This window comes from Vidua chalybeata, chromosome 22 (assembly GCF_026979565.1).
Source record: "Vidua chalybeata isolate OUT-0048 chromosome 22, bVidCha1 merged haplotype, whole genome shotgun sequence".
Taxonomy (NCBI): domain Eukaryota; kingdom Metazoa; phylum Chordata; class Aves; order Passeriformes; family Viduidae; genus Vidua; species Vidua chalybeata.
In genome coordinates this window covers 5755321-5780582 of record NC_071551.1, presented here as the reverse complement: position 1 = coordinate 5780582, position 25262 = coordinate 5755321, and the positions used below count along the sequence as shown (strand labels likewise).

The following is a 25262-nucleotide window of genomic DNA, read 5'->3' as shown; positions in this document are numbered from 1 at the left end:
GGGTGAAAAGAAGATTTGATCCTGGTGGAGCATGTGCACATTCCTCCTGCCTTAACTCAGCTGTGATTTAGTTTGATTTCATATGACCAGCACTGAAAGATAAAACATTTTAGCACTGATTTATAACTTAGAATAAGATTTGTTCAGTATCAGCAAAGTAAGAGAATACTTTGAAGAAAAAATAATGATCTTGAACTGGGCTGTAATAGAAAATATGCTCCAGTGTAGATCTTAGGTTCACCTCAATCTTTAGTTTCTGTGATCATGGAAAAGCTATCAGCCACCAGAGTGCTGGAAAACCCCAAGTGACATTTAGCTGTGATTGTTCCACCAAGTCCTCACCAACCCAACTCTGGACTGAGACACCTGGATTCTGTCCCACATCTCCCCACTGAGCTGCTGGGGAATCTCAGTCAAGACCTCCCACTTCATCGTCTGAAAAACTGCTATAATGATTTCTTTCCTATATCTTTGAGTTTTACAGAAGAAAAGCCCTTCAGGAGAAGCAAAAGCTCCTATCCTCCAGCTAGGTAAGTGCATCCAATGGGTACTTTCATGATACTACTCACCATAGTTTCTGAGGCTTGCATACTGAATTAAGGCCAAGTACCACTCAAACGTCACCTTACACAGAAAATCTGCATCTCTTTCAATATATTCAGGTAATGAAGGTTTTTTTCTTTCCCTCCTGCTTCTCCTCTTTCTAATTTGTTTTTCTTATTGTTTGTTCCTGATGCTGATGGAATGCTGCATTTCAGAAATACACTATATTTTTTTTCTAAGTGTGTTTTTGGTCATAATCACTTTCTCTCCAAGGAAACACAACCTCTTCTGCCTTCTTCTGAATAAATACTACTTCTCTATATAATGATTTAATGCAGAGTGGAATAAAAACAGCAGAAGCATGACTTTACTATGCCTTTCCCTTACTAAGTTGTTGCTTTTTCCATGATCTATCACCACAAAAATACTACATCCTTTAGAAAGACCACAGTGCTGCCACCTTCTCTGTTACACTTGCAAAAATCAGAAATAATCTTTAGTTTAAAATCAGATTAACTTCTGCTGGGAAAGCAGAATCCAACCTTTTTGTATCCCACTGTTTTCTCCAGCTAATAGTTTATTACATAGTCTGTCAATGTCAGTAACTTCTGCTAAGAGTGAAATTATTGACTAAATCCAGCTAGATGAATATTCACAGCGACTTCCCAAGGAGTGCAAATCATAAGAAAATAATCCATGATTTTGGAATTATTAAAGAGCAGAGAAAGAAGCACAGCCCTAGTCCCTCTAGTGTGCAGTGGCAGCTTATTGAGAGTAATTAGCAAGAAGGTGGCTGCAGATATTATAAAGGCAATGTCTGATCTAATTACTTCAGCAGTAATACTTTGTAACTGTGCACCTGACATAACTCCTTACACTGCAGCCAACTGACTGATCACATGGGGTTATTGGACAAAATTAGTTGCTTCTCCATCTGGGAGACAGTCACAGGCTGCATGTCCTGCTGACTGCTCCAGAAGATTTATTCAGTGAATTTTTTCTGTAGTTTGACTGCAGATCTTCAAGGTGCACAGCTCAGCATGACTGATCAAAGTAAAAGGTGGCAGCAATCTCCTCAAAAAACCCCAAAGCCAGAATGTCAGACTACCTACAATGATGTAGACAGAAGCATAAATAAAAGGCAAAAAATATCTCAGAAGGTTGCAGGGAGTTGGAGAAGTGCCCTGTGAGCACACATATAGCAACGTGTCCATCCCAGAAACAAGGGGATCTGAGGGGAGAACAGGAGTTTCAGCTGCTATTGCTGCACTTGCATGAGTAGCACAAGACAAAACACCTCCATCAACAAGAGAGAGATTTTCTTAAATTGGTTTCCAGAGCCAGAAACTGAAAATTCAGATGCCATTCAAACTTTTGAGGAGACATTTCAGTACAGGAGTATGGTGAATTGATTGGAGTTTTGCATAAATTTGAATCTTCTATACTTTTGTGTGTGCGTTACTTTTTTTTTTTATTGACATTATTGTATTTTAAAATCCCCAGACATTACTGCTTTAGACCTATTAACATCTAAAGACAATTCCCTATTCAACTCTAATTTCATGATGCCCTTAATAAAGTGAAATAAGCCAGATTTGATGTCAGTTGAATGCTGACTTTGGATGGATTGTACTAGTGCCATAAAAAAAAGTATGTGACAGATGAGAAGGCACTTTTTCTGTGCTGCACCTGAAAGCATTTGTGTTCCTTTCAGCAATTTATAGTACTGCTCTATGGACTGGCGTGTCTGTGAGAAAAAGAGTGGGATATGTGTTAATGTAATCATTCTAAATGTGAAGTGTTAATAAAATGTAGATATACAGAAATTGGAGCTTCTATAAACGGACAAAATAGGCATTCCAACTATTGAACTGGAAGATAAAATGCATTAGAAGGAAAATCAGAATGACCCTAGAGATTTCAGCCCATAATGACATCCTGCCTTTTCAGTGCCCAAGGGTTTGCAAAACTCTCCTTTGGCCTTGACAACAGAAGAGGAAGCACCACTGAGTGTTCATGAGAGCTTTCTGGGGGGCACTTATGCACGCTGCTGTACTGATTGAAAAAATAGCTATTGCTGCCTCATGAGGTTAGAAAATCAGAAAGCACAAGATGAAGGATGAAGAAGAGCAAGATACTGCATTTGTTTGAAGGTAATGCTGGCATTAATTGTGACAGCACTATGAAGAGGTTAAAAACCAGAAATATCTGTCCTGTTTCTGGGTAAAAATGAAAGCATTTATCCCAGTTAAAGCTCTCACATCAGTTTTTAACTGGTTTGCTAATCCAATAGATAATGTAGCGAAACCAATTTAGCTCAATGAGGCTTCTGCTGTTGGGACAACACAACACTTAATACGATTGCTCTGATTTTAAATACCCCCAGTCATTACCCTGGAAAAGCACTTCTCGTTAGGAGCAAAACAGCACCCTGTGTATTTGTCTCTGAAGCAGAACAGATAACAAGCTTATTGAAAGTTTCTGAGAATATTTTTGTTTAAGAAAAAAATCTGAAGCCACTCCCTCCTGCCCTGTTTATTACAGCAGCTTAAACCAATTGCCATGGTTGGAAGCCTGTTTGATATTAAAATAACATTGTGTGCAATATATGTTACAAACATAAAGAGCTGATTCTTCCTAATGAAAACTGAATACAAATTTGGCAATGAATATGTGGTTTTGGATGGATTTGGTAGACAGATGAGAAAGGCACTGTGTCTTAAATAGAATTAATTTGAGGATCTAAGCCCCTCATTACATAATGCATCAGGGATCTGCTCTCTCCTTATACCAGCTTTGTGCCACAGCTATTTCTTTTACTAAGTCCTTCACAGTAAAAACAAATCTGAGAAGACAGTCAAGCCCAGACTGTCAGAAAATATAGCATGAACAGAACTAATCAGATGTTATTGGGAATTCACTGTTCCATGAAAAGATTGGTCAAAAAAAATAAAAAATCCAAATATTCTGCATTTCTAAGACACTGGAAACCTCTGGAAACTTATCCTTTCTTTAACTCTTGCAATACTTCTATTTCACTTGATCCTCAGTTCTCTTTCCCTTTATTTTTTTCCTTTTGGAAAGGTGAGAAGAAGAGGCAATTTTCTTTCTCTTTGGCAAAAGAACATATTAGGCAAAACTAATATAATCTTATTGCCCAGGTATGAAAAACAGGGAGACTGAAAGTCTCAATTGACAAGCCTTTGCACCTTCCAATGATTATTACATAAAAGGCAAGGACTCAACCCTGTGATAATTAAGCAGCACACTCCCACACAAACACAATCCCACACAAACACACTCTTTCCTCCCTGTTTCACTCTCTTACACTGCACACTACTAACCCCATACATGCAATAGGGAGAAGAAGATAGTTTAAGTCATGTCTCAAATTCTCCTCACTCTCAAAGAAACTCTTCCTAATTTTAGCCCAAATATCTTTAACATAATTACTGGGTAACGTTAGTTACTAGCAAATCCAGGTTGCATTAGTTGTTTATTGGGTAAGTAATCTCAATAAGAGCAACCCAAATATCACAAAATTCAATTTTCATTCATGAGGTTACCAAGTGGAGTAGGGAGAACATTTTTCTTTCCACAGTAATAAATAATTGGCCAGCTTTGGCCAATTGGAACAGGCAGAGCTGGAAGTAGCAAAACAATATATAGGCCATTGAGCTATCCAGTATTACAATTACTACAGCCTTAAGATTAAATAAAGACTGAGTGATGAAATACAGAGTAATCTGTAAAACATCTGGTATAATGTTCCATCCAGGCTGTTCTTCCTTTATTGCTGCATTTCTTCCAGCTTTAAACAAATACAAAAATAACTATTTCTGTACATCTTTAACTACATTTTTTACAGATATATTTAAGATTATCCTACCCCTCATCTTTGTGGATGAAACTTTTACATATACAAGCTTGTATGTGCATATATATAAAGGACAGGAGGTTCTACATTTTCTTTATCAACATAGTATTGTAAAATCAAACAGGTTGTTTAAATATCCTGAAAAAGTAAATACAGAAGCACAAAGGTTTGGGTTTAGTTGCTTTTAAAGATGTGTAGTTTGGACTACTCACAGAATTCCTTCTCCTCCTGGCTAATGAGGTGTCAACAAGAGAGTCAGCTTCTGGTTGCTTCTATCTTATATAAGACAGACAAGTAAGGGAGGTGTTGGCTTAAAATAGTCTTGAAACATTATTCATTTTGTCTATTTTAACACAGGCTAGAAAAACACTAATATTCAAGCCAGCAAGAAAATCTACAAAGAATTGTCATGGTGATTTTTGATATTATGTAGAATATCTGCTTTACTCCAGTTTATCTTCAAATATATTAATGCTTTGCCTTATTATTTTTATCCAAACTTTGTGGCACCTGGCCCAAATTCATTCCCATTGCACCCAAGGATTTCACTGCCAGTTATTTCAATGGAAACAATATCTAGTCTCTTCCTGGCAAAAGAAGAGAGTAAGTAGGCTGGAGAGCAGCCTGCACATGCTGCTGGTTTGATCTGCTAAAGAGACATGCTATGGGGAGGCATTTTTATTTTAAAGTGATACAGAACTGGTTACTCACGCTTCACATGCACTTGGAGATATGAGCTGTCTCTCTCAATTTCTTTTTTGTTTAGTTCACAGTGTGAAAGCATCATTCTAATCCCTACTAAATCTTTAAAACCTTGGAAACTTGAAAGGTCCTAATCTAGCTGAAGATTTTGAGTCATAAATTCAAGCACTACAGGATATCTGTCTTCTACCGAGGTGAAATTAGTACCGATTGACCCTTTTTTGCAACAATTGTCTGGAAAAAGTAGCTGCCATAATGATGTTTTCATTGGAGCGTTTGGGAGGGAGGAGTTTTCTGGTCAGCCTTGTCAGAAACAGACAAGTACCTTGTGTCTGATGGCTCACGCTGTACTTTAGATTAATGCAATCATTAACCCAAAGATTTTTTTTTTCCTTTTAAACTAATTTTTAAAAGAGAGTTATCAACACCCTGAGGCACTAAATAAAGACGTACGACTTGTAAGCATCGTCCGCACAACCGTGATTCCCAGCGAGTTGCCTGGGAATCTCTTGCCATCTGCTGGAAACGTGCGGATGTACAGCCTGAAAGGAATTTACATCAGTGCCAGGAAATAATGGAGAATATTCGGAAAACTTGTAACTGTGAGTTAAAAAGACAATTCACATCAGACTCCCAGGCTGCAGCAGCTGGACTAACAACCATCACCAGATTCCTGAATAAATCACATTTTCGCTGATACAGATAATCTGTGGCATGATTGGATGCTGAGGTTGAATGTCGAATTTCAGAAATGAAATATTTGAAAAAAACCAAAACCCTCTTTAGCTTTCTCTTTCTCAAACAGATTGCTTCAGATCACTGCTCTTAAAACATATGATATGAAAAGATTCTAATGGTGATTTTTAAAAGAACTAAAAATTTAGATAGCTCATTTACACCTGGAATAAAATGAAATAAAATAAAATAAAAATAAAATAGGCGCCTGTCAGCTCTTTAAATCTAGATATAGTAGACAGAAATATTGCAACTTTTAAGTAGAGGATGACTTGGTAGAAGAAAAAAGTGCCTGCCATGTGGAAAAATACAGGGGGAAAAAAAGGTGAAGTATACACTCAGGATTTACAAATTGTGTTTCAAACCAGTTACAACCTTGTCAGCTAATGCACAGAGCAAAGCCAAGGTCCTCTCCAAAAACTGCCATCTGCCCAGAAGTGGGAAGCATCTATTGAGAAATTCAACTGTTTAAACAGTCTTGTAATACAAGAAAATACAAACCAACTCAAAACAAGATTTCTAAAAAAACAGCAAGTGAACAACCACAAAATATCTCTGCGAGATGTAAAAATATTATGGTTGAGATTTTTTTTCATCAAGCACTGAAAATATACCTGAGCTTTTCTCCGTGGTAAGTTGTGCTAGAAGAAAAAACAGCAATAAACCACACAAAACTTCAGATCACAGTTCTGAAGAACCTTTTATCTCCCAATCCAACAGCTCAAGGAGCTGAAGCATTTAATTGACATGGAGATCAAAGACTACCTTGACCTGAAAGAATTATGTTTGCAGACCTACCTTACATAATGTTCTCCATTTCAAGCAGAGAAATTTGGAACACATGAAGATTTAAGGACCCACTTTGAAACTAAATTGAGAGCTCCCAAAAAGATAAAATTAGCAGTGGACACACAAATAATTCAATTAAAGACTGATAAATGAAGCCATGGGGTGCATTTCCTTGGTGTTAGAGAAAACATCTCGACTGATGGGAATACATTTTCCCATTTTACTGCTAATTAAACTAGTGCCAACTCTTATTTATTTGTATTTTGGAAGATTGTAAAAACATCAAAAGAAACCTCAGAGCTGCACTGCTGCCAACTATCCCCCCAAAAGCCCCACAAAGGTGCTGAGAAAGTGCTAAATATGCCTGAAAAAACTTGATGTAGGTGTACAAATCATGACCATTCAACTCCAGGTAGCCCCCCAAAAAAATCTAATAGTTGTGTCTCCCTGTTTTGTTTTTCAAATGTGGTGGCTCATGTTGCCCAATGGTGGATATAAATACATCAAGAAAAACCCCAAAACAACCCTTTCGCTTGGATAGCTTATTTGCTTAGAAAAGTTTTAAATCACACCAGGAAACCAGCTGTTTGGGCAGGATGAGCAGCATTTCCACTAGAGGACTCTCTGAGTTCACCATCCCAGCTTTCTGTGAGGAAAAAGCAGGTGATCCTGATTCATTCACAGTTTGGAAGAAAATATCAAAGCATCATCAGGGAAAAACATCCAAACCCAACTTTACAAAGTATTAAACATGTCACAGACTGCCTCTTGTGGTACTCTAGGTGCTCCACCACTAATATATTGTTTTTCTCTCTCGTCTGGCCAGTCTGACATTATTCCGTATTTAGTATCTCAGCTGTGATTTTCCTGCTTTAGCCACTTTGAGTGGCCCATCCCCAGGCTGGTTGCTGGATTGACACTCACGGGACATCACTGCTGGGGCTTCCTGCTGAGATTTCCTGGGAAGCAGCTCTGGCAGCTCCAGGGGAGACAGAGAGGGCCTGTCCTGCCACACCTGTTCCTTCAGCACCTGGCCTTTATCCCCTCAGCACATGTCCCCTTGCATCTGTCCCCTGAGGAGCTCACCTCTGCCCCCATATCAGTTCTTCCCCACTGGTCCCCTCACACCAGTTCCCTCAGTACCTGTCCCCAGCCCCCCTCACACTAGTCCCCTTACATCAGTATCCTGTCATACCTGTCCCCTTCACACCAGTCTCTTGTCACACCTGTCCCCTGTCCCCTCACACCTGTCCCCTCACACCTGTCCCCTCACACCTGACACCTGTCCCCTGAGCACTGTCCCCTATCCCTCACACCAGTCCCCTCACACCTCTCCTCCCTTACATGTCCCGTAGCTCCTCACACCTGTCCCCTGACAGCAGTCCCCTCAACGCTGTCCCCTCACACGAGTCCCCTGACACCTGTCCCCTCAGCACTGTCTCCCTCACCTGTCCCCTCATACTTGTCCCCTAAGCAATCCCCTCAGCAGTGTCCCCTCACACCAGTCCCCTGTCCCCTCAGCACTATCTCCTCACACTACTCCCTCGTCCACTCACACCAATCCCCTCAGCAATGTCCCCTGACGCCTGTCCCCTCACAGCAGTCCCTTCTCACCTATCTCCTCACACCTATCCCGTCACAGCAGTCCCCTCAGCACTGTCCCCTCACACCTGTCCGCTCAGCATTGTCCCCTCAGCACTGTCCCCTCAGCACTGTCCCCTCATACCTGTCCGCTCAGCATTGTCCCCTCAGCACCTGTCCCCTCAGCACTGTCCCCTCACACCTGTCTGCTCAGCATTGTCCCCTCAGCACTGTCCCCTCAGCACTGTCCCCTCATACCTGTCCGCTCAGCCCTGTCCCCTCACACCTGTCCCCTCAGCATTGTCCCCTCACACCTGTCCCCTCAGCATTGTTCCCTCACACCTGTCCCCTCAGCCCTGTCCCCTCACACCTGTCCCCTCAGCATTGTCCCCTCAGCCCTGTCCCCTCACACCTGTCCCTTCAGCCCTGTCTCCTCACACCTGTCCCCTCACACCTGTCCCCTCAGCATTGTCCCCTCAGCCCTGTCCCCTCACACCTGTCCCCTCAGCATTGTCCCCTCAGCCCTGTCCCCTCACACCTGTCCCTTCAGCCCTGTCTCCTCACACCTGTCCCCTCACCACAGTCCCCTCAGCATTGTCCCCTCAGCCCTGTCCCCTCACACCTGTCCCCCCCCCGCTGCCTCGGCCGCCGCTCCCTGCAGCGCCGCGCTCCCATTGGCTGCAGGTGTTCCCCGCCGCCCCCCCGCCCGCTCTGGTTGGCCGGGACGCTCCGGCTCCCCAGGTAACGGTACCCGCGCTGCCATTGGCGGCGGGGAGGCGGGACCCGGGCGGGGATTGGCTCTCCATTGGCTGCGGCTCCCGCCCTCAGACCGCCATGTTGCCGCGGGCGCGGGGTGCTGAGCCTGGACAGCGGCTGAGGGGCGCCGGGGCCACCTGGGGCGGGACTTGAGGGGACACCTGAGGGACAGTGCGGCTCCTCCGCCGGCCGCCGCCGCCGCCGCTCCCCGCCGGGGCACCGCCGGCAGCGAGGCAAAGTCCGCTTCGAAACTTCCTTGCGGGACTTTGAGCAACTTGAGGCCGCGGGGGTGTAGCCGGGCAGGGCTGAGGGAGCGGCCCCTGCGCGCCGCGGAGCCCCGCTGTGTAGGGTGGGACCGCCGTGGTCGGAGCAGGTAGGAGTCCGGACGGTCCCGGTGGAGATCGCTCCGTCCGGGGAAGTGCCGGCGCCAGCTCGTCCCGAGCGACGGTGTCGCGTCCCGGCCGCTCCCCGCAGGCCGGGGCTGAGGTGGGACCTCGGGAGGGCCCCCCGGGAGGGGCCGCGTGTTCCCCCGAGCCCCCCGGGAGGGGCCGCGTGTTCCCCCGAGCCCCCCGGGAGGGTCGGGTGGAGGGATCGGGAGTCTCCGCTCCCCCGGTACCTGTGGCCCGGCTTGCCAGGACAGCGGGGTTAGGGAGGTGTGTGCGTACACACACATTCATGTGTGAGGTGGTAGTTTGGAATAAACAGGATGTTTGTCAGGCTCCAATCATAAAGGTATGCTAAATTGCCCCTCGGAGTTCCTCTGCCGTTTCTCTTGGGTAAATTTGTAACTGGTAGTAATTGACTGCAATGTTTTATTTACAGCAAAAACCCTATTTTTAGTTACTTGATTCTTTGTGAGAAAAGAGTAAGATGCTGTGTTGATGAATAAGTAAAAACTTCTGTGGAGTATTTCAGCCAGGAGGGAGCTATTCGATGACTTTTAAGAAAGCATCCTCAAATACTTGTGGTATTTCCGTAAAGCCAAATTGTACATGGTATTTTTAACCAATCTTATTTCTGTGCAGGTCAATGGTCTTTTGATTTTTTTGCTATTCTATGTAGACCTATTTGTGTTTCTAAAATTTGACACAACTCATTTGTTTAGCAGTGTGTGTATATTCATCAATATTCTATTTTTTAATCTGTGCAGCTGGATTGAGAATCATCTGGAGCAGAAACACATTTCACATGTGAAGCTCTTCAGTTCAGAATCTCTTATCTGTCTTGAATCAGCTTATTTCTGCATACTTATAATTTTATATAGCTGCTAAATACAGACCATGCCTAGCAGAATGGGCTCAAAAATTGATCTGAACAAAGACTTCATCAGAGTAAAAACACACTACAGTGGGTAAGTCAGTGTGTCCTTTCCTCTGTATTGTGACCTGTCTATTTTTGAAGTGTATTGAGCAGGAGTTTGTGGTCTGACCTAGTGATAAAGTAACCAGGGCTTTGGTGGATTTGTAATTAATGTCAGATCAGGCAGGTAAACTCCTGAGCTGTTAAAATACCAGTCACACTCCTGCAGCATCCTGATCAAGAAGAAAAGTTAATTTATTCTTCTCTCAGAAGGGAAGGAAATGTGCATAACTGACAAACCCACAGTCATTGTCGGTTGATGGATTATTGATTCCCATGGTCACAGCCAGGTCTAGATCCATCTCCTGCATCCAGATGCAGTTATTACATTTTATCCTGTCTATAATCAGAATGTCATGGTCCCTTATGACTTCACTCAGTTGACAGTAGAAACAGGAAGGTTTTATTGCAGCAACATGAAATTTGAATTTTCAGGTATGTTTAATCTTATTGGTTTGCTGCCCCTCTGAGGACCTTGTAAAATAATATTGCTTTAGTTTCTCCTGTCTTCCGTGAAGGCCTGAGTTTAAGGCGGTTGAGGACTTAAATATTTGGCCCAAGTAGATCCTTAAACTTGATTGGAAATATTTAGACGGAACTTGTTGCCATTTAATCAATGGCTTGAGTGATCTCTTCTGATATTCTACTGCTAAATAAGTAAATGTAGCTACTACTGTGCATGGTAGTAGAAATTATCATAATGTAGAATTTTCTACATTACAGTGTAGAAAAATGCTGTTTTGAATTAAATGTGATGTAGTTATGAAAGTCACTTCACAAATTTTTATTGAAAACAAAATGCTTTAGTTTTGAACTTACCTACTTAGCAATGCCATGTAGTTTGAGGTCCTGAGTTTAGAGTTCTAGAACAATTGAATTAGTGTGGTAGTGCAATGGGAGAGCTGCCTCAGCTCTGTGAGGGAAGGCACTACAAGCACCAGTAGAACGGGGTGTGAATAATTTGGGGTGGCTTGCTGGCAGGTAGTGTTGATACAAAGTGAAAGGAGTGTGTCTGTGGAGCTTGTCTGTGCACAACTGGGAGAGGTGATAATAATTGTGTCAATGTTAGAAGTCAGGTAATTATTATTACCATGTTTTACAATAAACTGCTGTAGTTTTTCCTGCAGCACTACATCAGTCTTTTGCATTAGCTGTGAAGTCTACAGAAGTCAGTTTACAAACGAGAGTTCCGAGTGCTATGAATTTTGGTTTTGTTCTGCTGATCAAATTGTGTGAGGTAAAGCTGACTCTTTTTGGCACTATAGCCTCTATAACTGATCATCTCAGTATCTCCACTGCAGCACTGCACTCAGCTTTTGAACAAATTTGACAGACTACAAGAAATCATTGATCCTGGGCAACTTCAGAATTAGGGACTAACTGCTGAAATTATAATAATAGTACAGATGCCATGTTGAAATGCCTGTTAGAAATCTGAGCATGGGGAAGTTTAAGACATGTGAGTGTTGAGTGTATCTCTGGAGGCTGAGTATCTCAGGTATTCCTGTTTCTGGGTGTGACAGAGTTCCTAACATAGCACAGTAGAAATCACTGCCAGAGTAGATTACAAAAGAAAACCTAACTGCAATAATGAACCAAGAATTACGCCACTTGCCTCTCTAGTTTATACCTGGTTACTTGAAATCACTGAAGCAGAGCAGTGGTGCAGTCTGCTTTGCTGTGTGTTATCTTGGCTCTGAGAGATGACTTGTTTGATCTGTCACTGGAATTATTTCTCTTGCTGTAACTGCTCATACAGAACTTACTGATCATTAGCTTTTCATATTACTGTATAGTGTCCAGTTTCAAATATTTTTTTTTAAAGTGTCCCGTGGGATTATTAATGTTAAACAAGGAATGGTTTTCACTTCCCTGTGCCCTGATTGCCTGATGTGGCTGTAGAGATGTTAAGATTAAATACAGTAGATCTCAAGGGAACATGGACGTTATGGATATCAAGTTCATTAATTTACTTGTAGAATGACATCTGTTATAATAATTTTAACAATTCAAGGCTGACTAGTAGTGGCCAATTTTATTTGGAGTTTATAGTGTGTGTGGGTAGTGTTGCCTTACAGTGTATTTTCAGTTTTTGAATATTATTTAGATGCTGGTGAAAGTGTGAATGTCCATGGTTACCACAGATCTACAGCTGCCTGATTTCATGAGTGGCTTGTGGTGGCAGTGCATTAAATAATGAGCTGCATTTGTTGGTGCCCTTGTCGTGGGGCAAGGCATTGCACCAACCCTCAAACATGGCTGTGAGAACCAGTTTGGTCTCTTACTTTCATAAATGCATAAAACATGACTTCTTTGACAGGGAAATGTTCTTAAACTCAACCTCACCTGACAGCTCTCAGTGTTGTGGATGCTATGGATGTGCAGGTTGGCAGGCAGCATATGTATTTCATTTGCTGTTGCTGTTATGAAGAATTACTAAGTTGCTGTTCTTAGAGAGCTCTACAAAGTATAGATTAAAGATACACTTGAAAAGGTAGCAGTGCTTTAATCTGAGTTTGAAACAGTACAGTTCTTTATGATGCTTGTTTTAGAGCTTTGCTTATAGTAATTTTTCTCAGCAAAGGCAAAATGGCAAGTTATTAATGCATATCATTTAAAATATAAATTGTGGAGTTTAAGTTTCTTATTTCAGTGTAGTACTGTTCAGCTGCTGGCTGAAAGACATAAGTAGTCAGAATATGTTGTATAACATTTTTTCTAAAATGACTTGTCACATAGTATGGAAATAGGAAAATTATTTCAGTTATGTTGGACAACTTCTGATGTATTTGCTGTATTACATAAGAGGGGAAAGAATTACACATGCCAGTAGCCATTAGCTACCAAACAGTTTACTAATTGTCCTCTGGAAAGTTTTCAAGGCAGTGGAATGATTTAAGTTCATTTCCTGTTTCATTTTGCACTTGTTAATTGATTTCCCAGAGTCAGTTATTTGAAAAATATTTTAAAAGTAGTAGAAAGTCTTGTTTGTATCATCAGATTTTGTTTTGTGTCATCTTTTTTCCTTTTTCAGTATTTGACCTGCTTTGACAGGACTTATGGACTTCCATTATATCAAAAGTTATTGTCAGAAATTCCTGAGATAATGTATAGTTTACATAGACAGTTCAGTATTGGGTTCACATTCTCCAAATAGTACAAAGGTAGAGTGCAAGATACAGAATTTGACTAAGATTGTATCTGAATTTTCATGTAATTACATCTTTTGAGAATTCACCTAATCAAAGCTTCATCTCAAACAATATAGTGGATGTGAGGTAAAGCCTCTGTTTTAAAGGATTTTACAATAATTGAGATTTTATTTATCTCCTGATGGAAGAAGCACCTGGATTAAAAAAAATATTATTATTATGAAAGCTTCTGGTTTGTTTTTTAACAACACTTCAAGTGCTGATAATTATAATAAGGGAGCTTGGCTCACCCGAGTAAACATGCATTAAAGACTGGTAATTAACACATTTATTTCCTCCATACTGAAGTATTTTTAAGTTAAGCACTGTGAGGTGTAATCTTGCTGGCATAGTGGGAGTGTTTTATAGGAGGAATGCTCATTCTGTATGATTCTGCAGCTTAGTGTCCATAGATGGAACTGTTGGAATATGCAAGTATTTTCTGATAAAAGCTGATGTTTTCATCTTCTGCAGGGACATCCTGATAACAAACTTGGATGCATCAATGAGCTATGCTGAACTCTGTGATGAAGTGCACGAGATGTGTAACTTGCAACAGGAACAGCCAATTACCCTCAAGTGGATTGATGATGAAGGTAATGGACTGAAATACTTCTCAGGGTTTGTTATTCACAAACAAAGAAGGGGCATTGAGGAACTGGTATAAACAAATATCATACTGTGAAGTTTTTTTGTTTCTAAATACCTAACTACAGAACCCTGTCACAGAGCAGGAAGCTTGGAGAAATGAGACTCAAGACATCAGGGTTGATTGCAGTAGTGCCTGAATTCACTTCTACAGAAGCACCTTGTCAAAGCCAGGGCCTGCAGAACTAGAACTGAATACAGAAAGGTGGAAAAATACCAGACTGGTTTGGCTAATAGTTTTAATGGTGTGTTTTGGCTTTTTTAATAGCTCTCTTAGCTGATAGTGTTGTTTGAGTAAATTGAATTTCAAAGTACTGACCTTGGAAGGTGGTAGCTGGTAGTCAAAGATGACTCAACCCTTAAAACACCATGGACAAGTATTAATACCTCTAAATTTTACTCTTTATATTTTGAATACCAAGAAGGACAGAGGCAACTGTACCAAGCTCAGTTTAATGGTGGTGTAATAAGAAGTAACCTGATCAGAAGGATGTGGAAGATAATTACATTGCCTGTGCTTAGCTGGTTGAACTGCATGCCTGCTAATAAAGGAAGAAAACCCCCTGAGTTTTGAGTTGGAGGATTCTAAGACATGAGTCCTCTTAAGTGTTTCTTGGTTGGACTCACCGTTGCATTGGCTTTTTGAAGCTTACTTAAATTAAAATTAATTTTTTAGTCTCTGTCCTAGTAAGTATTTTCCTCTAGTCTTGGTTAAATACATACCTGTACAACCTTTTTCTGATTCCTGGGTCTGAGTTGTTGAGTTTCAGCCAATCTGCTGTGTTGGCTGTTATTGATCCTCCTGGGTTTTGTGAGTTATCCTATTTCTGCATGCGAGTGTTTCAACTTATTGCCACATGGAATTTAAGTTCATTTGTCTGATTGCACAAACAGATGTTCTCTTTGAACTAACTAAAAGCAAACAATTGCCCATGGCTTAATGAATAAACAAAACCTACCAAGAGATGAAGAAAATAGATTTTCTGTTGGGCTTTTATAGTGTTTCTTTGTTTTTGACAAGATCCAAAAGGTTTGAAATATGAATAGCTCACTTATGATAAAATCCTGTAAACACGTAAGGAATATGGATTGTTGATTTGCAGTACAAATAATTCTTTTGTCTTTCATGTTGCATTATTGCTGCATTTATAGATCATCAACCTCAATAGCCTTCAAAGAGAGGTAGCTGGGCCCAGGATTCATAATTTTACAAAATAAGAACATTTTTTAAAAATAAGAAATTAAAGTTTAAATTTGGCTTGACACTGGTGTCATCTCTTGGCCTGGATGGCATAAGGTCACCTGTCACCCAAGGTGTGCTGCAGGAAGGTGGCTGTTGCACAAAGGGACACCCATGCTTCTTTGCTTGCTCTCAGTGCATTGTGACGTACTGTACTTTACGTGTGTCTGGTTAAGTGGATTTATGGATTAATTATCCAGTTTTAACCAAAATAACCCTCCCAAGGTAATGCTGATAATGTGACCACAAGCAGACAAAGAAATGGGGGAGATCTTTAGGCATATCTGTTCACTTTTATTTTCTTGTTATTATCCTATAGGATAGTTCTGTTTACTCAATTTTGATAAAATTGGAAGGAATAATTGTGTTGTTCCGTTTTGGTTTTGATCAAAATGCCAGCTTAATATCAAGTGATTGAAAGAGAGGCAATACCTGAAGCTGGTACATTTTTTATTAATAGAAATTCTTCAGTGGTAAATTTGCCTGTGTGTTGGTTTTTTTTGTTAGGTGACCCCTGTACCATCTCATCTCAGATGGAGCTGGAGGAAGCCTTCCGTTTGTATTGTCAGAACAGAGACGAAGGGCTGATCATTCATGGCAAGTATTGCACAGTTCAGGAACCTCTGTGTGTCTGATAATCCCAACAGCTGCTTAAGTGGGAGGCTGGAGTGACTCCCTTGCCTGTCAAGTATCCTTTGTGTAGCTGATGCCCTGGAGTTTGATGCTGAGGAAGGAACGGGAGCTCAAAGCTGAAACTGTGCAGGAGGCTTTGAGTTTAGCACTGCACAGATTTGTTCATGCTTTACTCCAGTATAAGCTTCTGCCACTCTGGAACTATATTTTGATTGCATCATTTCTCATTTAGAATTATTTCAAGGCTTCCAAAAACTGTGTGTAAATATAGTCAAGAATCAAGGAAAAAGTACTACTGAGAATCTTTTGTCTTAAAAATCTAATGTTTTTGTTTTAGTTTTCCCAAGTACTCCAGAGAAACCCGGCATGCCTTGTCCAGGAGAAGATCGTGAGTACTAAAATGTTCTCCAGTTCTAGCTAAATTTTTTTTTTGGTCACATGCAAAAGAAATACATTAAAAGATTTTCATAATCTTGTGCTACATACGTGTGTTTCTGATTTGTTTTCTTAAAAGAATGTAAAGTGTTCTACATTTTGTCAGCAGACAATGCATAAATCAATGTAGCAGTGTTTTAATGTTTCTGAGGATTAATGCTGGTTTTTATTGTTGATACATTCAGAGGAAGAGACAACAGGATTTTAGATGCCTATTTGAACATAGGCCTTTGCTTTTTTTGTGGTTCTTTAGGCTTTTTGACTTTCAGGGAAAAGAAATGATGTGCTGAAGAGGGAGATACAGCCATTTTAATAAAAAGGTTATTAATCTCTATAAAAATAATCCTGTGAGAGGTAGATAAACCTCCAGAGGAAGGACACATAATTGATATGGTTTACGTGTATTTATAATAACCTGAACTGCACAGGGATAAAAGGATTAAATAGCTGTATAGTCAGCTCTCATTACAGAGGGATGGCATCAGGACTTCATATCTTGGTAAATGTTAAGGAAAGGAATGGGAATAATTGGGTGCCAAAGGTACCAGATGATGCTTGGCTGCTCACAGGAGTATAAAGAAAAGCTAACTGAAGAATTTGAAGGACCTTTGCTCTTCTCTTTGAGAAATATGGGAGGAGATAAAACTAATTGCTGATAAGAGCAAGTAATACATACTAGGAGAAAAGTACTTGGTTGATCAGGATTTACACTGACACTGGCTAAAGATGAGTAGTGCAGTGGTAATAGTTGTGAATACTATTTTTAATCAGAGAAATAATGCTAATATGCTAGTAAGTTCTTTATTGAGAACTTCTATGAGGATGGAGAGAGGTGAAACAAATACCAAAAAATTAAAGTTCAAATATGATTTCCTACATTTAACTACAGTAGATGAAAGGCTGACTGTAAAAACCAGGTAAGTTTTCATGTTGACTAGGTTATTAAAGTTGTCTTTTAGAAAGGAAAAAAAGAAAGTAAATGTACAACATTAATTCCTCTAATTTTCTGAACAAGGACAGCAGATAAAGGCTCTTCTACTATGATCAGAAGAGTTAAAGAAATTATCCCTGAGACACCTAATTTAATGAACTCATTAAAGGTGTAGATATTCTAATAGGAAAGTTTCTTATGTTAATTTGTTAGAGGTTTTAGTTCTCTCAAGCCATGGGATGAGCTGCAGAACGCCCAGCTGAGTGTGGCTCAGCTGACCTGGTTATTGTGTCTGTAGGGTATTTCTCCCTGTATGGCTTTACAGGTCACGTTGAATCACACTCAGATTGTTTAAAAATCACGTTTAGTTGGATGTGCTTGATAAGGGATCTCTGGCCAGGTTTCTCATGGTTTCATGAATTAATTTGATGTACATTACCTCTTTGCATCTGTGGGGCCTGCGTGGAAATTGGGCCTTGTGGCCTAGGTATAACTATTTTTTGCAACAGAGCTATTAAATTGTATTTAAATTGTAATTTAGCATAGATTAATACATTGAGTAATGTTGCTTGTTAGGCAAAGGCCCACAACAAACATCTGCATTGCACTTGAACTGTAAGGAAATATTACTGGTGTTGATGATACAGTTTATTTAAGGGACTGTTTATTTTGTCAGGACTGAAATATTGTCTTTGCTTCAGAAAATATTCATCATGTTTTAAATTCTTATTTTGTGTCTTTATTGCTGTAGTTATGTTCATAGGAAATCCCTTTAAAAGTGAGAATATTATGTAATATATGTATATGTTTTCTGGAGCATCACGTTTGCACTATAAAGGAGCTTATGAGTTTGCCTCAGGTTTTTTCCAGAGACAAATTAACATTGAAGTAGTTGGTCTATCCAAAATGAGCTTCTACTTAAATTAGCAGTTCTAAATGTGGATTGCTGGTTTGTTACAGACCTACAGACAGTTTGAAATTGAGTTTTTAAATAAAACTATTCAATTGTGAAATAATTGCATTTCCAATCTGTTGCTCAGATGTCTCCATGTTAGGTCACGGAGTGGCTCTTTCCAATAGTTTGTGATCTTCTGAAGTGCAAATCTCTATTTCTGTAGGATTGTAGGGTTTTTCTTTCCAGCTCCTTCAGAACAATAACACTTTGGAAGAAGAGTGCAGGAATACTGGAAGGCTTGCATTTATGTTGAAATTTAATGATAAGGTTCTACCTATCCTCACCTTTGTTAAATTGATATGGTTTGGAGATAGTACCAGCCAGCAAAGCTTGAAATAAAAGCCTGTAATCCATTAATGAAGTAAACCACATGATTAATATTTCAATTCCATTTGCATGACTTAAGGGAAGTTATTTCTGTGCTTGAAGAACCTTTGTTCTTATATTGATGTGGTGCTGTCTGTGAGACAGAATTTGCACAGTCTTCAGCATCTGCATTTGTATTGTCTCTGTGTTCCTTTGCTTCTGAATTTCTGTGCTTGTTGTTGGAGCCAGCCCCAGCTCCCAGTGCAAGTGCACAGCTGTGATTCCAAGCAGCCCCTCTGCTGTGCTGGCTGTGCTGGCAGTGCTGCTGTGAGGTGACAGTGCTGCTGAAACCTCTCCCATCCCTTCCCAGACACTGAATGTGACCTCTCCCGGGCGTTCCCAGCATCTGCTGGACTGGAGCCTTGGGTGCTTGGTCACTGTTTCCTGATAAAGATGGCAGACTTTTAGACCAGTCTTGCATTTCACTTTTACTTTCTCAGTAGATGAGCAGTTCTTTCAGAGTGGAATAAACAAGGTTGTTTCAGAGGCATTCGGTGTATTCTCTCCTGTGCCTCGAGGTGCCAGCGCTCCTGACAGCGCGTGTGGATCCCAGCAGCTGATTGGCAGCTTTATAACTTAGTTATTGGAGTCTCAGCTTATTTACCCTGACAGATCTTGATCTGATTTATCACTCTTGGTGCTGCAGTGCATTGTGTAACACAGCACGTCCAGCTGAACAATTCCCATCGATTTGTAGGACTTCCCTAACGGAATTGCTGGCTTTATCAGAGAAATACTTGTTTGGGTGACATCAGCTCCTTGACATCCATGCCATGTTTTAGTTGTGCCTCAGCTGCTAGCTACAGCCTCTCAAGGGAGCCAGTACCACCCGTGCCTGGATACATGAGGCAGAGATGTGAAAGGGAGAGACGGGGGTAACCAGTCTTCCATTAAATATTTGCTCTTAATGTTCGAGCTGATCCTGCCTATTGTCCTTGGTGTCTAATGGTATTCACACAGCGGCATCCGTGGAATAAAGGGAAAATGTTTCATTTCATACCTACTACATTGTAAAGAATTCCATGCTGAAGAGGCTAAAGAATAAAACCCAGTGAGTAATGCATGCTTTTTCTGTAGATTTTGTGTCATCGTTGTGGTTGCTGTTGTGAGCGGCACTGACGCGGGCTGTGTGTACGTGTGCTGCAGGAGAGAAGAGAACTCAGCATTTTGGTTATGGTACAGTCGCTGTGCCTGCCACCCTCCCTTGCAGCCATGGATTGTTACAAATGCAGAGATTCCTGCTGCCTCTGTGCGTAGGGATGTGGCTGAGAGACCTCCTGGAAATACTGATAAAATTGCATTGAAAGGACTCCTGGGGAATGTATTTTAGGAGGAAAGGAACGGAAGAGTGAGTGATGCTGCTGCTGCTAATATTGGAGATTAATGAAGGAAATGTATCCCAAAAACCCTGATGGTATGTGCTCAGGGCCTGTTTATTGTAGGATTGCTGATGTAAAGGCTAACCATTTATGAGCATCATTTTCTGAGGCCTTTTTGTTGAATTCTGCTTAGTGGATTGTCATAGATGGCTGGTTTTAATTGTGAAATAGTTGTTTTGAATTAAGGGTTGCTTACTTTCTAATATTGTCAGAATGAACTGTGCTAGTTCACTTCTGCTTAACAAATAGGTCTGTGTATTTAATATTAAAATTCATTTTGGGTTTGGATAGCTAGTGCCAGCAAATTGTGGGGTTGTTTTGCTGTTGGCTTCATTAAATAGAGGAATGCAGACTAGGAAACCTTTAAATTAATTAACAGAAGAGAATATGTTTTAAATGTTTTAGTACTTATTACGTTAGTGTGATAGTTTTTATTATTTAATATTTCTGGCTGATTTTGCTGCCTTATTTTTTTGGTAATGGTTACACTGTGTTGTGCGTGTCTCCTGTGCTCTTTGTTTATCTGCTCAGTATTTTAGCATTAGGTGTTTGGACTTCATTTTCCCCCAAGCCATCTTCCTTGAAAATTTCATCATGGGCTTGAGTAGAGGTATTGTAGTAACCTAATTGTTGTTGTGGGCTTTTTATTTTAGGTGTAGATACTTGATTTTGCCTTATGTCCTGCCTTATACTGTGAAATAGCTTTAAAAGGCTTCTTGCTGGAGTAGTGTGGCCTGTAAATATTTTTCTAGCTCATAAGGCAGGTTTTTCCCGTCATTTGTTACTGTATTGGCAGCAGTGATTAGGTTATTCAGAGCACGTGAACCAATTTAATCCCCCAATGAAGAAAAGAACTATTGCCACCATAGAGACTGTTCTGAAGACATAGATTGGATTGCACTGGATAATTAGGCAATTTTGAAACTGCTAGTAACCCTCTCCTGGATTTTAGTAATTGAACTGGGGGGGGGAGGGACTGTACTATTTTAATGTAAGATATTTTTGCTTAGGATTTAAAAATAGCTGTGTCATAGTTTCTCAAGAATACCTGAAATCTCTTCCTCTGTCTTTACTGCACCACGTTTGTATCATGTGTGACATATTTGAAAAAGAAACAGATTGTGAGGCAGCATAAGTTACTGAGAACAGAATTGTAGCTAAAGGTCTGGTTTGCTTATAATAATTTTATGATTTTTAATTCTAAATAATCTCAACAGTTTTCTTAGCTATGAAATGTCCAATGAAGAATAAAGGGCTGGACATTGCTTCTTTATAATTCAGGCGTAAAATTATAAAGCACAAGTCTGATGGTGGGATTTGAGATCTGCCCTTAATTAAAGGTACTGGGTGTCTTAGCAGATGTTTGTGTTCCAATTTATTAACTATAGACTAAAACTACAATGGACTAAGGAATGCATGGGCTGTTTTTTAAGGTGTCATAGCAAATAATCTGTGTTCTTTTTTCTTTATTCTACTTCCCCTCTCCTAGCTGTTACTCAGAATGTAGTATATTAAATGCAGAAAGGATGTCACCTGGTTTCAGAAAGCTTCTCTTTGATGTAATGTCTAGTTCCTCTCCCTGTGTTATGTCTCATATCATTTTATAAGTTGATAAATCCACTGTTGTTATTCAGGCACTTGGGTGACTAAATGGGCAAGGAGGTGGTGAAGCTTTTTGGTTTTGCTGGAATTAATGAATATTTGTGGGCCTGCTAAACCTGAGTTAGGCCTGTGTGTTTCAGTAGCTTGGAAAAGCTGTTTAATATGTAACCTCTTCACTTATACAGCCAAGATTAATGATATATTATTATACCTGAGTTCTGTGTAATACTTTTGGAAATTAGTTGCTCTATGCAAGTTCTGGTTTTTTATGTTGAACTGAGCTACAGAATTCACAGCAGAGGCCTGAAGGGCAGGTATATGGGCTCCTCAACGTTGATCTCCTGGATTTTGGAGTTGTGAGAAACCAGACTGTGTGTGAGATTCCAGGTGCTGCTCATTTGGAGTGGAGAGCACCAGGAACAAACCTTGGGAGGCTCCGATAGCAGTTGTAGCCTCTGAGGGCTTGCAGTAGTGCAAGTCTGGGTGGGAAATAAAGCAAAAAGCAGCAAACTTGAGGCTTGCTGACAGGGTGGCTCCCAGGAGAGGCACAGGAGAGCCCTGAGCACTGTCAGGGAGAGAAGGGTGAGCAGACTGTGCAGTTCATCCTGAAACCACATGGGGAAGGAACTGCCATGGGAGTGGAAAAGGAAAAACTGATCTTCTCAATATTGACCAGAAAGTGCCTCATTTGTAACTCGAGTTGCTTTGCTATTTCTTCTGTGTCTGATAGGGCTTGTCCTTGAATTGTTAGCTGGGGACATGTTTGAAGGGAAACCAGAAACTATTTGAAGGCAGTACTCCAGGATTTTAGTATGGCCTTTACTTTTACAATAAATTACTACTACTGTTATTCTGTGCTTCCAATAATTTAGATTCTTATCTAATGCTCTTCAGTAAAGCAGTGCAGGTGCCCTGTGACTAGCTGTGACAAGACTCCCTGTTCTTGAGTTTCTCAACTCTGAGCCAAAGTTACCTAACTTTAATATAAATTTCATTCCAAGCACATGTTCTGGAAACTTTTGGTAGTTCTGTGATGATCATGTGCAGTAGCACTTTGCAATACAAGTAGAATTGTCCAGGTAACTTGGAAATGAGGGGGAAATGTGTGGATGGGACAGGTCACAACCAGTGGAATGTTTCAGTGCAAGGAGACAAGAGTAGGACTTCAACTTAGAAAAAGACAATTGATCAAATATGCTAAAATTAATTTTAAAATCATGTTTGGCATAGGATAAGATAAATTAGTTAACCATTTTCTAAAGGACAAGAAGCCAGGGAAATAGGATTCTTCAAATGAAATCTTCTATAATGTTTTCTCAGGGATTTGTCACTAGCTAGCTTTTTGTTTTCCCTTTGACCTTTTCAACAGACATGTCATAATTGGCTTTTTAAGATTAAAAAAAAAAAAAGACTAGGAGTAAACTAGATCTGACCAAGTTTTAACTGATGACATTGAAGAATGTGGATTCAGTTCCTTCTGATTGCTGTCTCACTCAGTCACAAGAACTGGACTTCTCCCTCTCAGTAACCCATAGGTATGAAATAGGTACATGTGCTCAAAGGATGAAAATTTTCTTGAAAGTGTGTGCTGTCAGGTCTAGGGTAAGAGTCCCAGCAAGTCTTAAATCATGAAGGCTGCTGATGAGCTACAGCAGAACCAAATTCCTGCAGCAAACTTCATCAGGTTGCTCCTCACTTTTTTGGTTGCTTTCTTCAGTGATTCCAGGGTGTATAAAAGACAAAGACTTTCTGTTATCAAGCTTTTCTTTATAATAGAAAGTATTGCTTCATGGATGTACTAAGACATAGAGGTTTGTTTAAGAACAAAACAGTGGCCTGAAAGTGGATGCAGTTGCTACAGATTGCTTAAATGTTCAGAACTTCATTTTGTTGTACTTCAGTCCTAAGTTAGCTGAATTAAATAATTTAAATAAGTACTGGCTCAGTACTCTTTCAGCTTGATCAAACATTTTAATGCAGCTCCTAAATTATGCTAATAAACATTAAATTCACTTTTCATTGTAGTAAATCTTTTAATGAAAGTGATTTTTATTTTGGGAGAATTAATGATGCAATCATCAAAAGAAGCCTTTGGACTTACTATTAACCATGCAATGCAAGTTTGGTTTTGGGGTTCCTGTGACCACTGACTTTGTAACAGAGAAGCCAACTGCACATCATGAAAGGCTGTGAATTGAAAATTGCTTAGAGGGCCCAGTTAGAGAAGGGAAAATATGAACCTTATTTTCTTTCCTAAACAAAAATGTTAATCACCTTCAGAAGCATGGACTCACCACCAGTTGTCTTCTGGCCCTTTTCATAACATTCTTTCAAATTAGAGCAGCAAATAGAGCAGCATTTTATCCTGTGTCTGGGAGAGCCTTGCAAACAGCAGAAGTGTCAGCACAAGAGGCTGAGGAGGGAAGGACATCAGCAGGTTGTGGTCACTGATGTGCCCAGAGATGCTCAGAACCAGGACATGGTCACTGCTGGGGCAGCAGCCACTGTCTGGGCTTAGTGATGATTTCTTGAGTATGTTTTGGTATATTGGTATATTTTGTTATTTTCAAGTACACCTGATGAATTGCACATAAAATCACAGACCTGTGAGTCAGAGACTCGCTCCAAATGAGCTGTTAGTGCTGTTGTGTTTCTGGCATTGTCTTTGGAGGTGTGACTTTGTCACCTTGCAGTGCCAGGGAGCCATTTTAGCAGCAGGATTTGAAGGTGAACATCCAAGAGCTCAGGCACGAGGGAGCACTGGGGGTGTGTGCAGTGCAGGTGGAACTCAGCTGCCCCTTCTGAGGCAGTGGGGAAGGATGTTCACCCAGCTGTGCTGCAGTAAATGCTGCTGCTCTGTGGGACATTTGTTTCCTTGTTGGTTCTCCACTTCCTTGGTCATTGTTGCTGTCTTAACTGTGCTTTTTCTTCACAGAACTTGTAGTTAATTGTAGTGTCTGTTGGAAAAGAAAAGGATGGGGAGATGGTTTCCCAAGTGCTAATTAGCCTTAAATTAAATTTTAAAAAGCTATCTTCTGGCCATTTAATATTTTTGCAATAACTGCAAGGGATCAAAGCACTTAATACCTCCATATTGTTAAGGATACTATTTTCATTTTCCAACTTCAACTGTATGTAGCACTTATTCATAATAAAAAGAAGGGCCAGTTAACATCTAATGTATGTCTTAAAATTGCTTTCTGGAGCATGTAAATTGTTTCAATGTAACTATTTGTAGGAAATTAAATAACAGATGTCAAGCAATGTACTGTCAAAGTGTACTTTGGAATTTAGTGTCCCAAAAAATGTGTTCTACCTTTATAAGTAATTTCTTTATCAAGTCCAGACTATCTGAAATGCCGCTATCAATTTCCCCCTTGTAATTCATGGGTTGGTTTTGAAAGAATGCTCACTTGTGTGCTCAGCACAACATTAAAAGAACAAAACAAAAACTGGGCATTCTGGTAGTGTCCAGCTGGCAGGCTGGGTAATTGGCCTGTAAACAAGTTGTATTAATCTCTGAGAAGTGATTTGCAGCAA

The 25262-nt window shown here is 40.3% G+C and overlaps 2 protein-coding genes across 4 annotated transcripts in view; one reads left to right on the top strand and one right to left on the bottom strand.

The window, feature by feature from the left end:
• Nucleotides 1–7725, bottom strand: part of CFAP74 (cilia and flagella associated protein 74) — a 67396-nt gene extending 59671 nt beyond the window's left edge. Inside the window, exon 1 of the mRNA XM_053962667.1 lies at nt 7571–7725. The gene's annotated coding sequence lies outside the window, so the exon portion shown is untranslated. The remainder of the gene's footprint in view (nt 1–7570) is intronic.
• A 1412-nt stretch (nt 7726–9137) lies between these two features.
• The window catches only part of PRKCZ (protein kinase C zeta), a 39314-nt gene continuing 23189 nt past the window's right edge, over nt 9138–25262 (top strand). Inside the window, exons 1-5 of one of the 3 annotated variants that reach the window (XM_053962881.1) lie at nt 9138–9356; nt 10134–10334; nt 14008–14129; nt 15929–16018; nt 16392–16442. In XM_053962881.1, the coding sequence (XP_053818856.1) occupies nt 10264–10334; nt 14008–14129; nt 15929–16018; nt 16392–16442 (334 nt within the window). In that variant the 5' untranslated portion in view covers nt 9138–9356; nt 10134–10263. Of the gene's footprint in view, nt 9357–10133; nt 10335–14007; nt 14130–14372; nt 14427–15928; nt 16019–16391; nt 16443–19980; nt 20156–25262 lie in introns of those variants that run through there. The other 2 variants (XM_053962882.1, XM_053962883.1) reach the window with 2 other exon arrangements.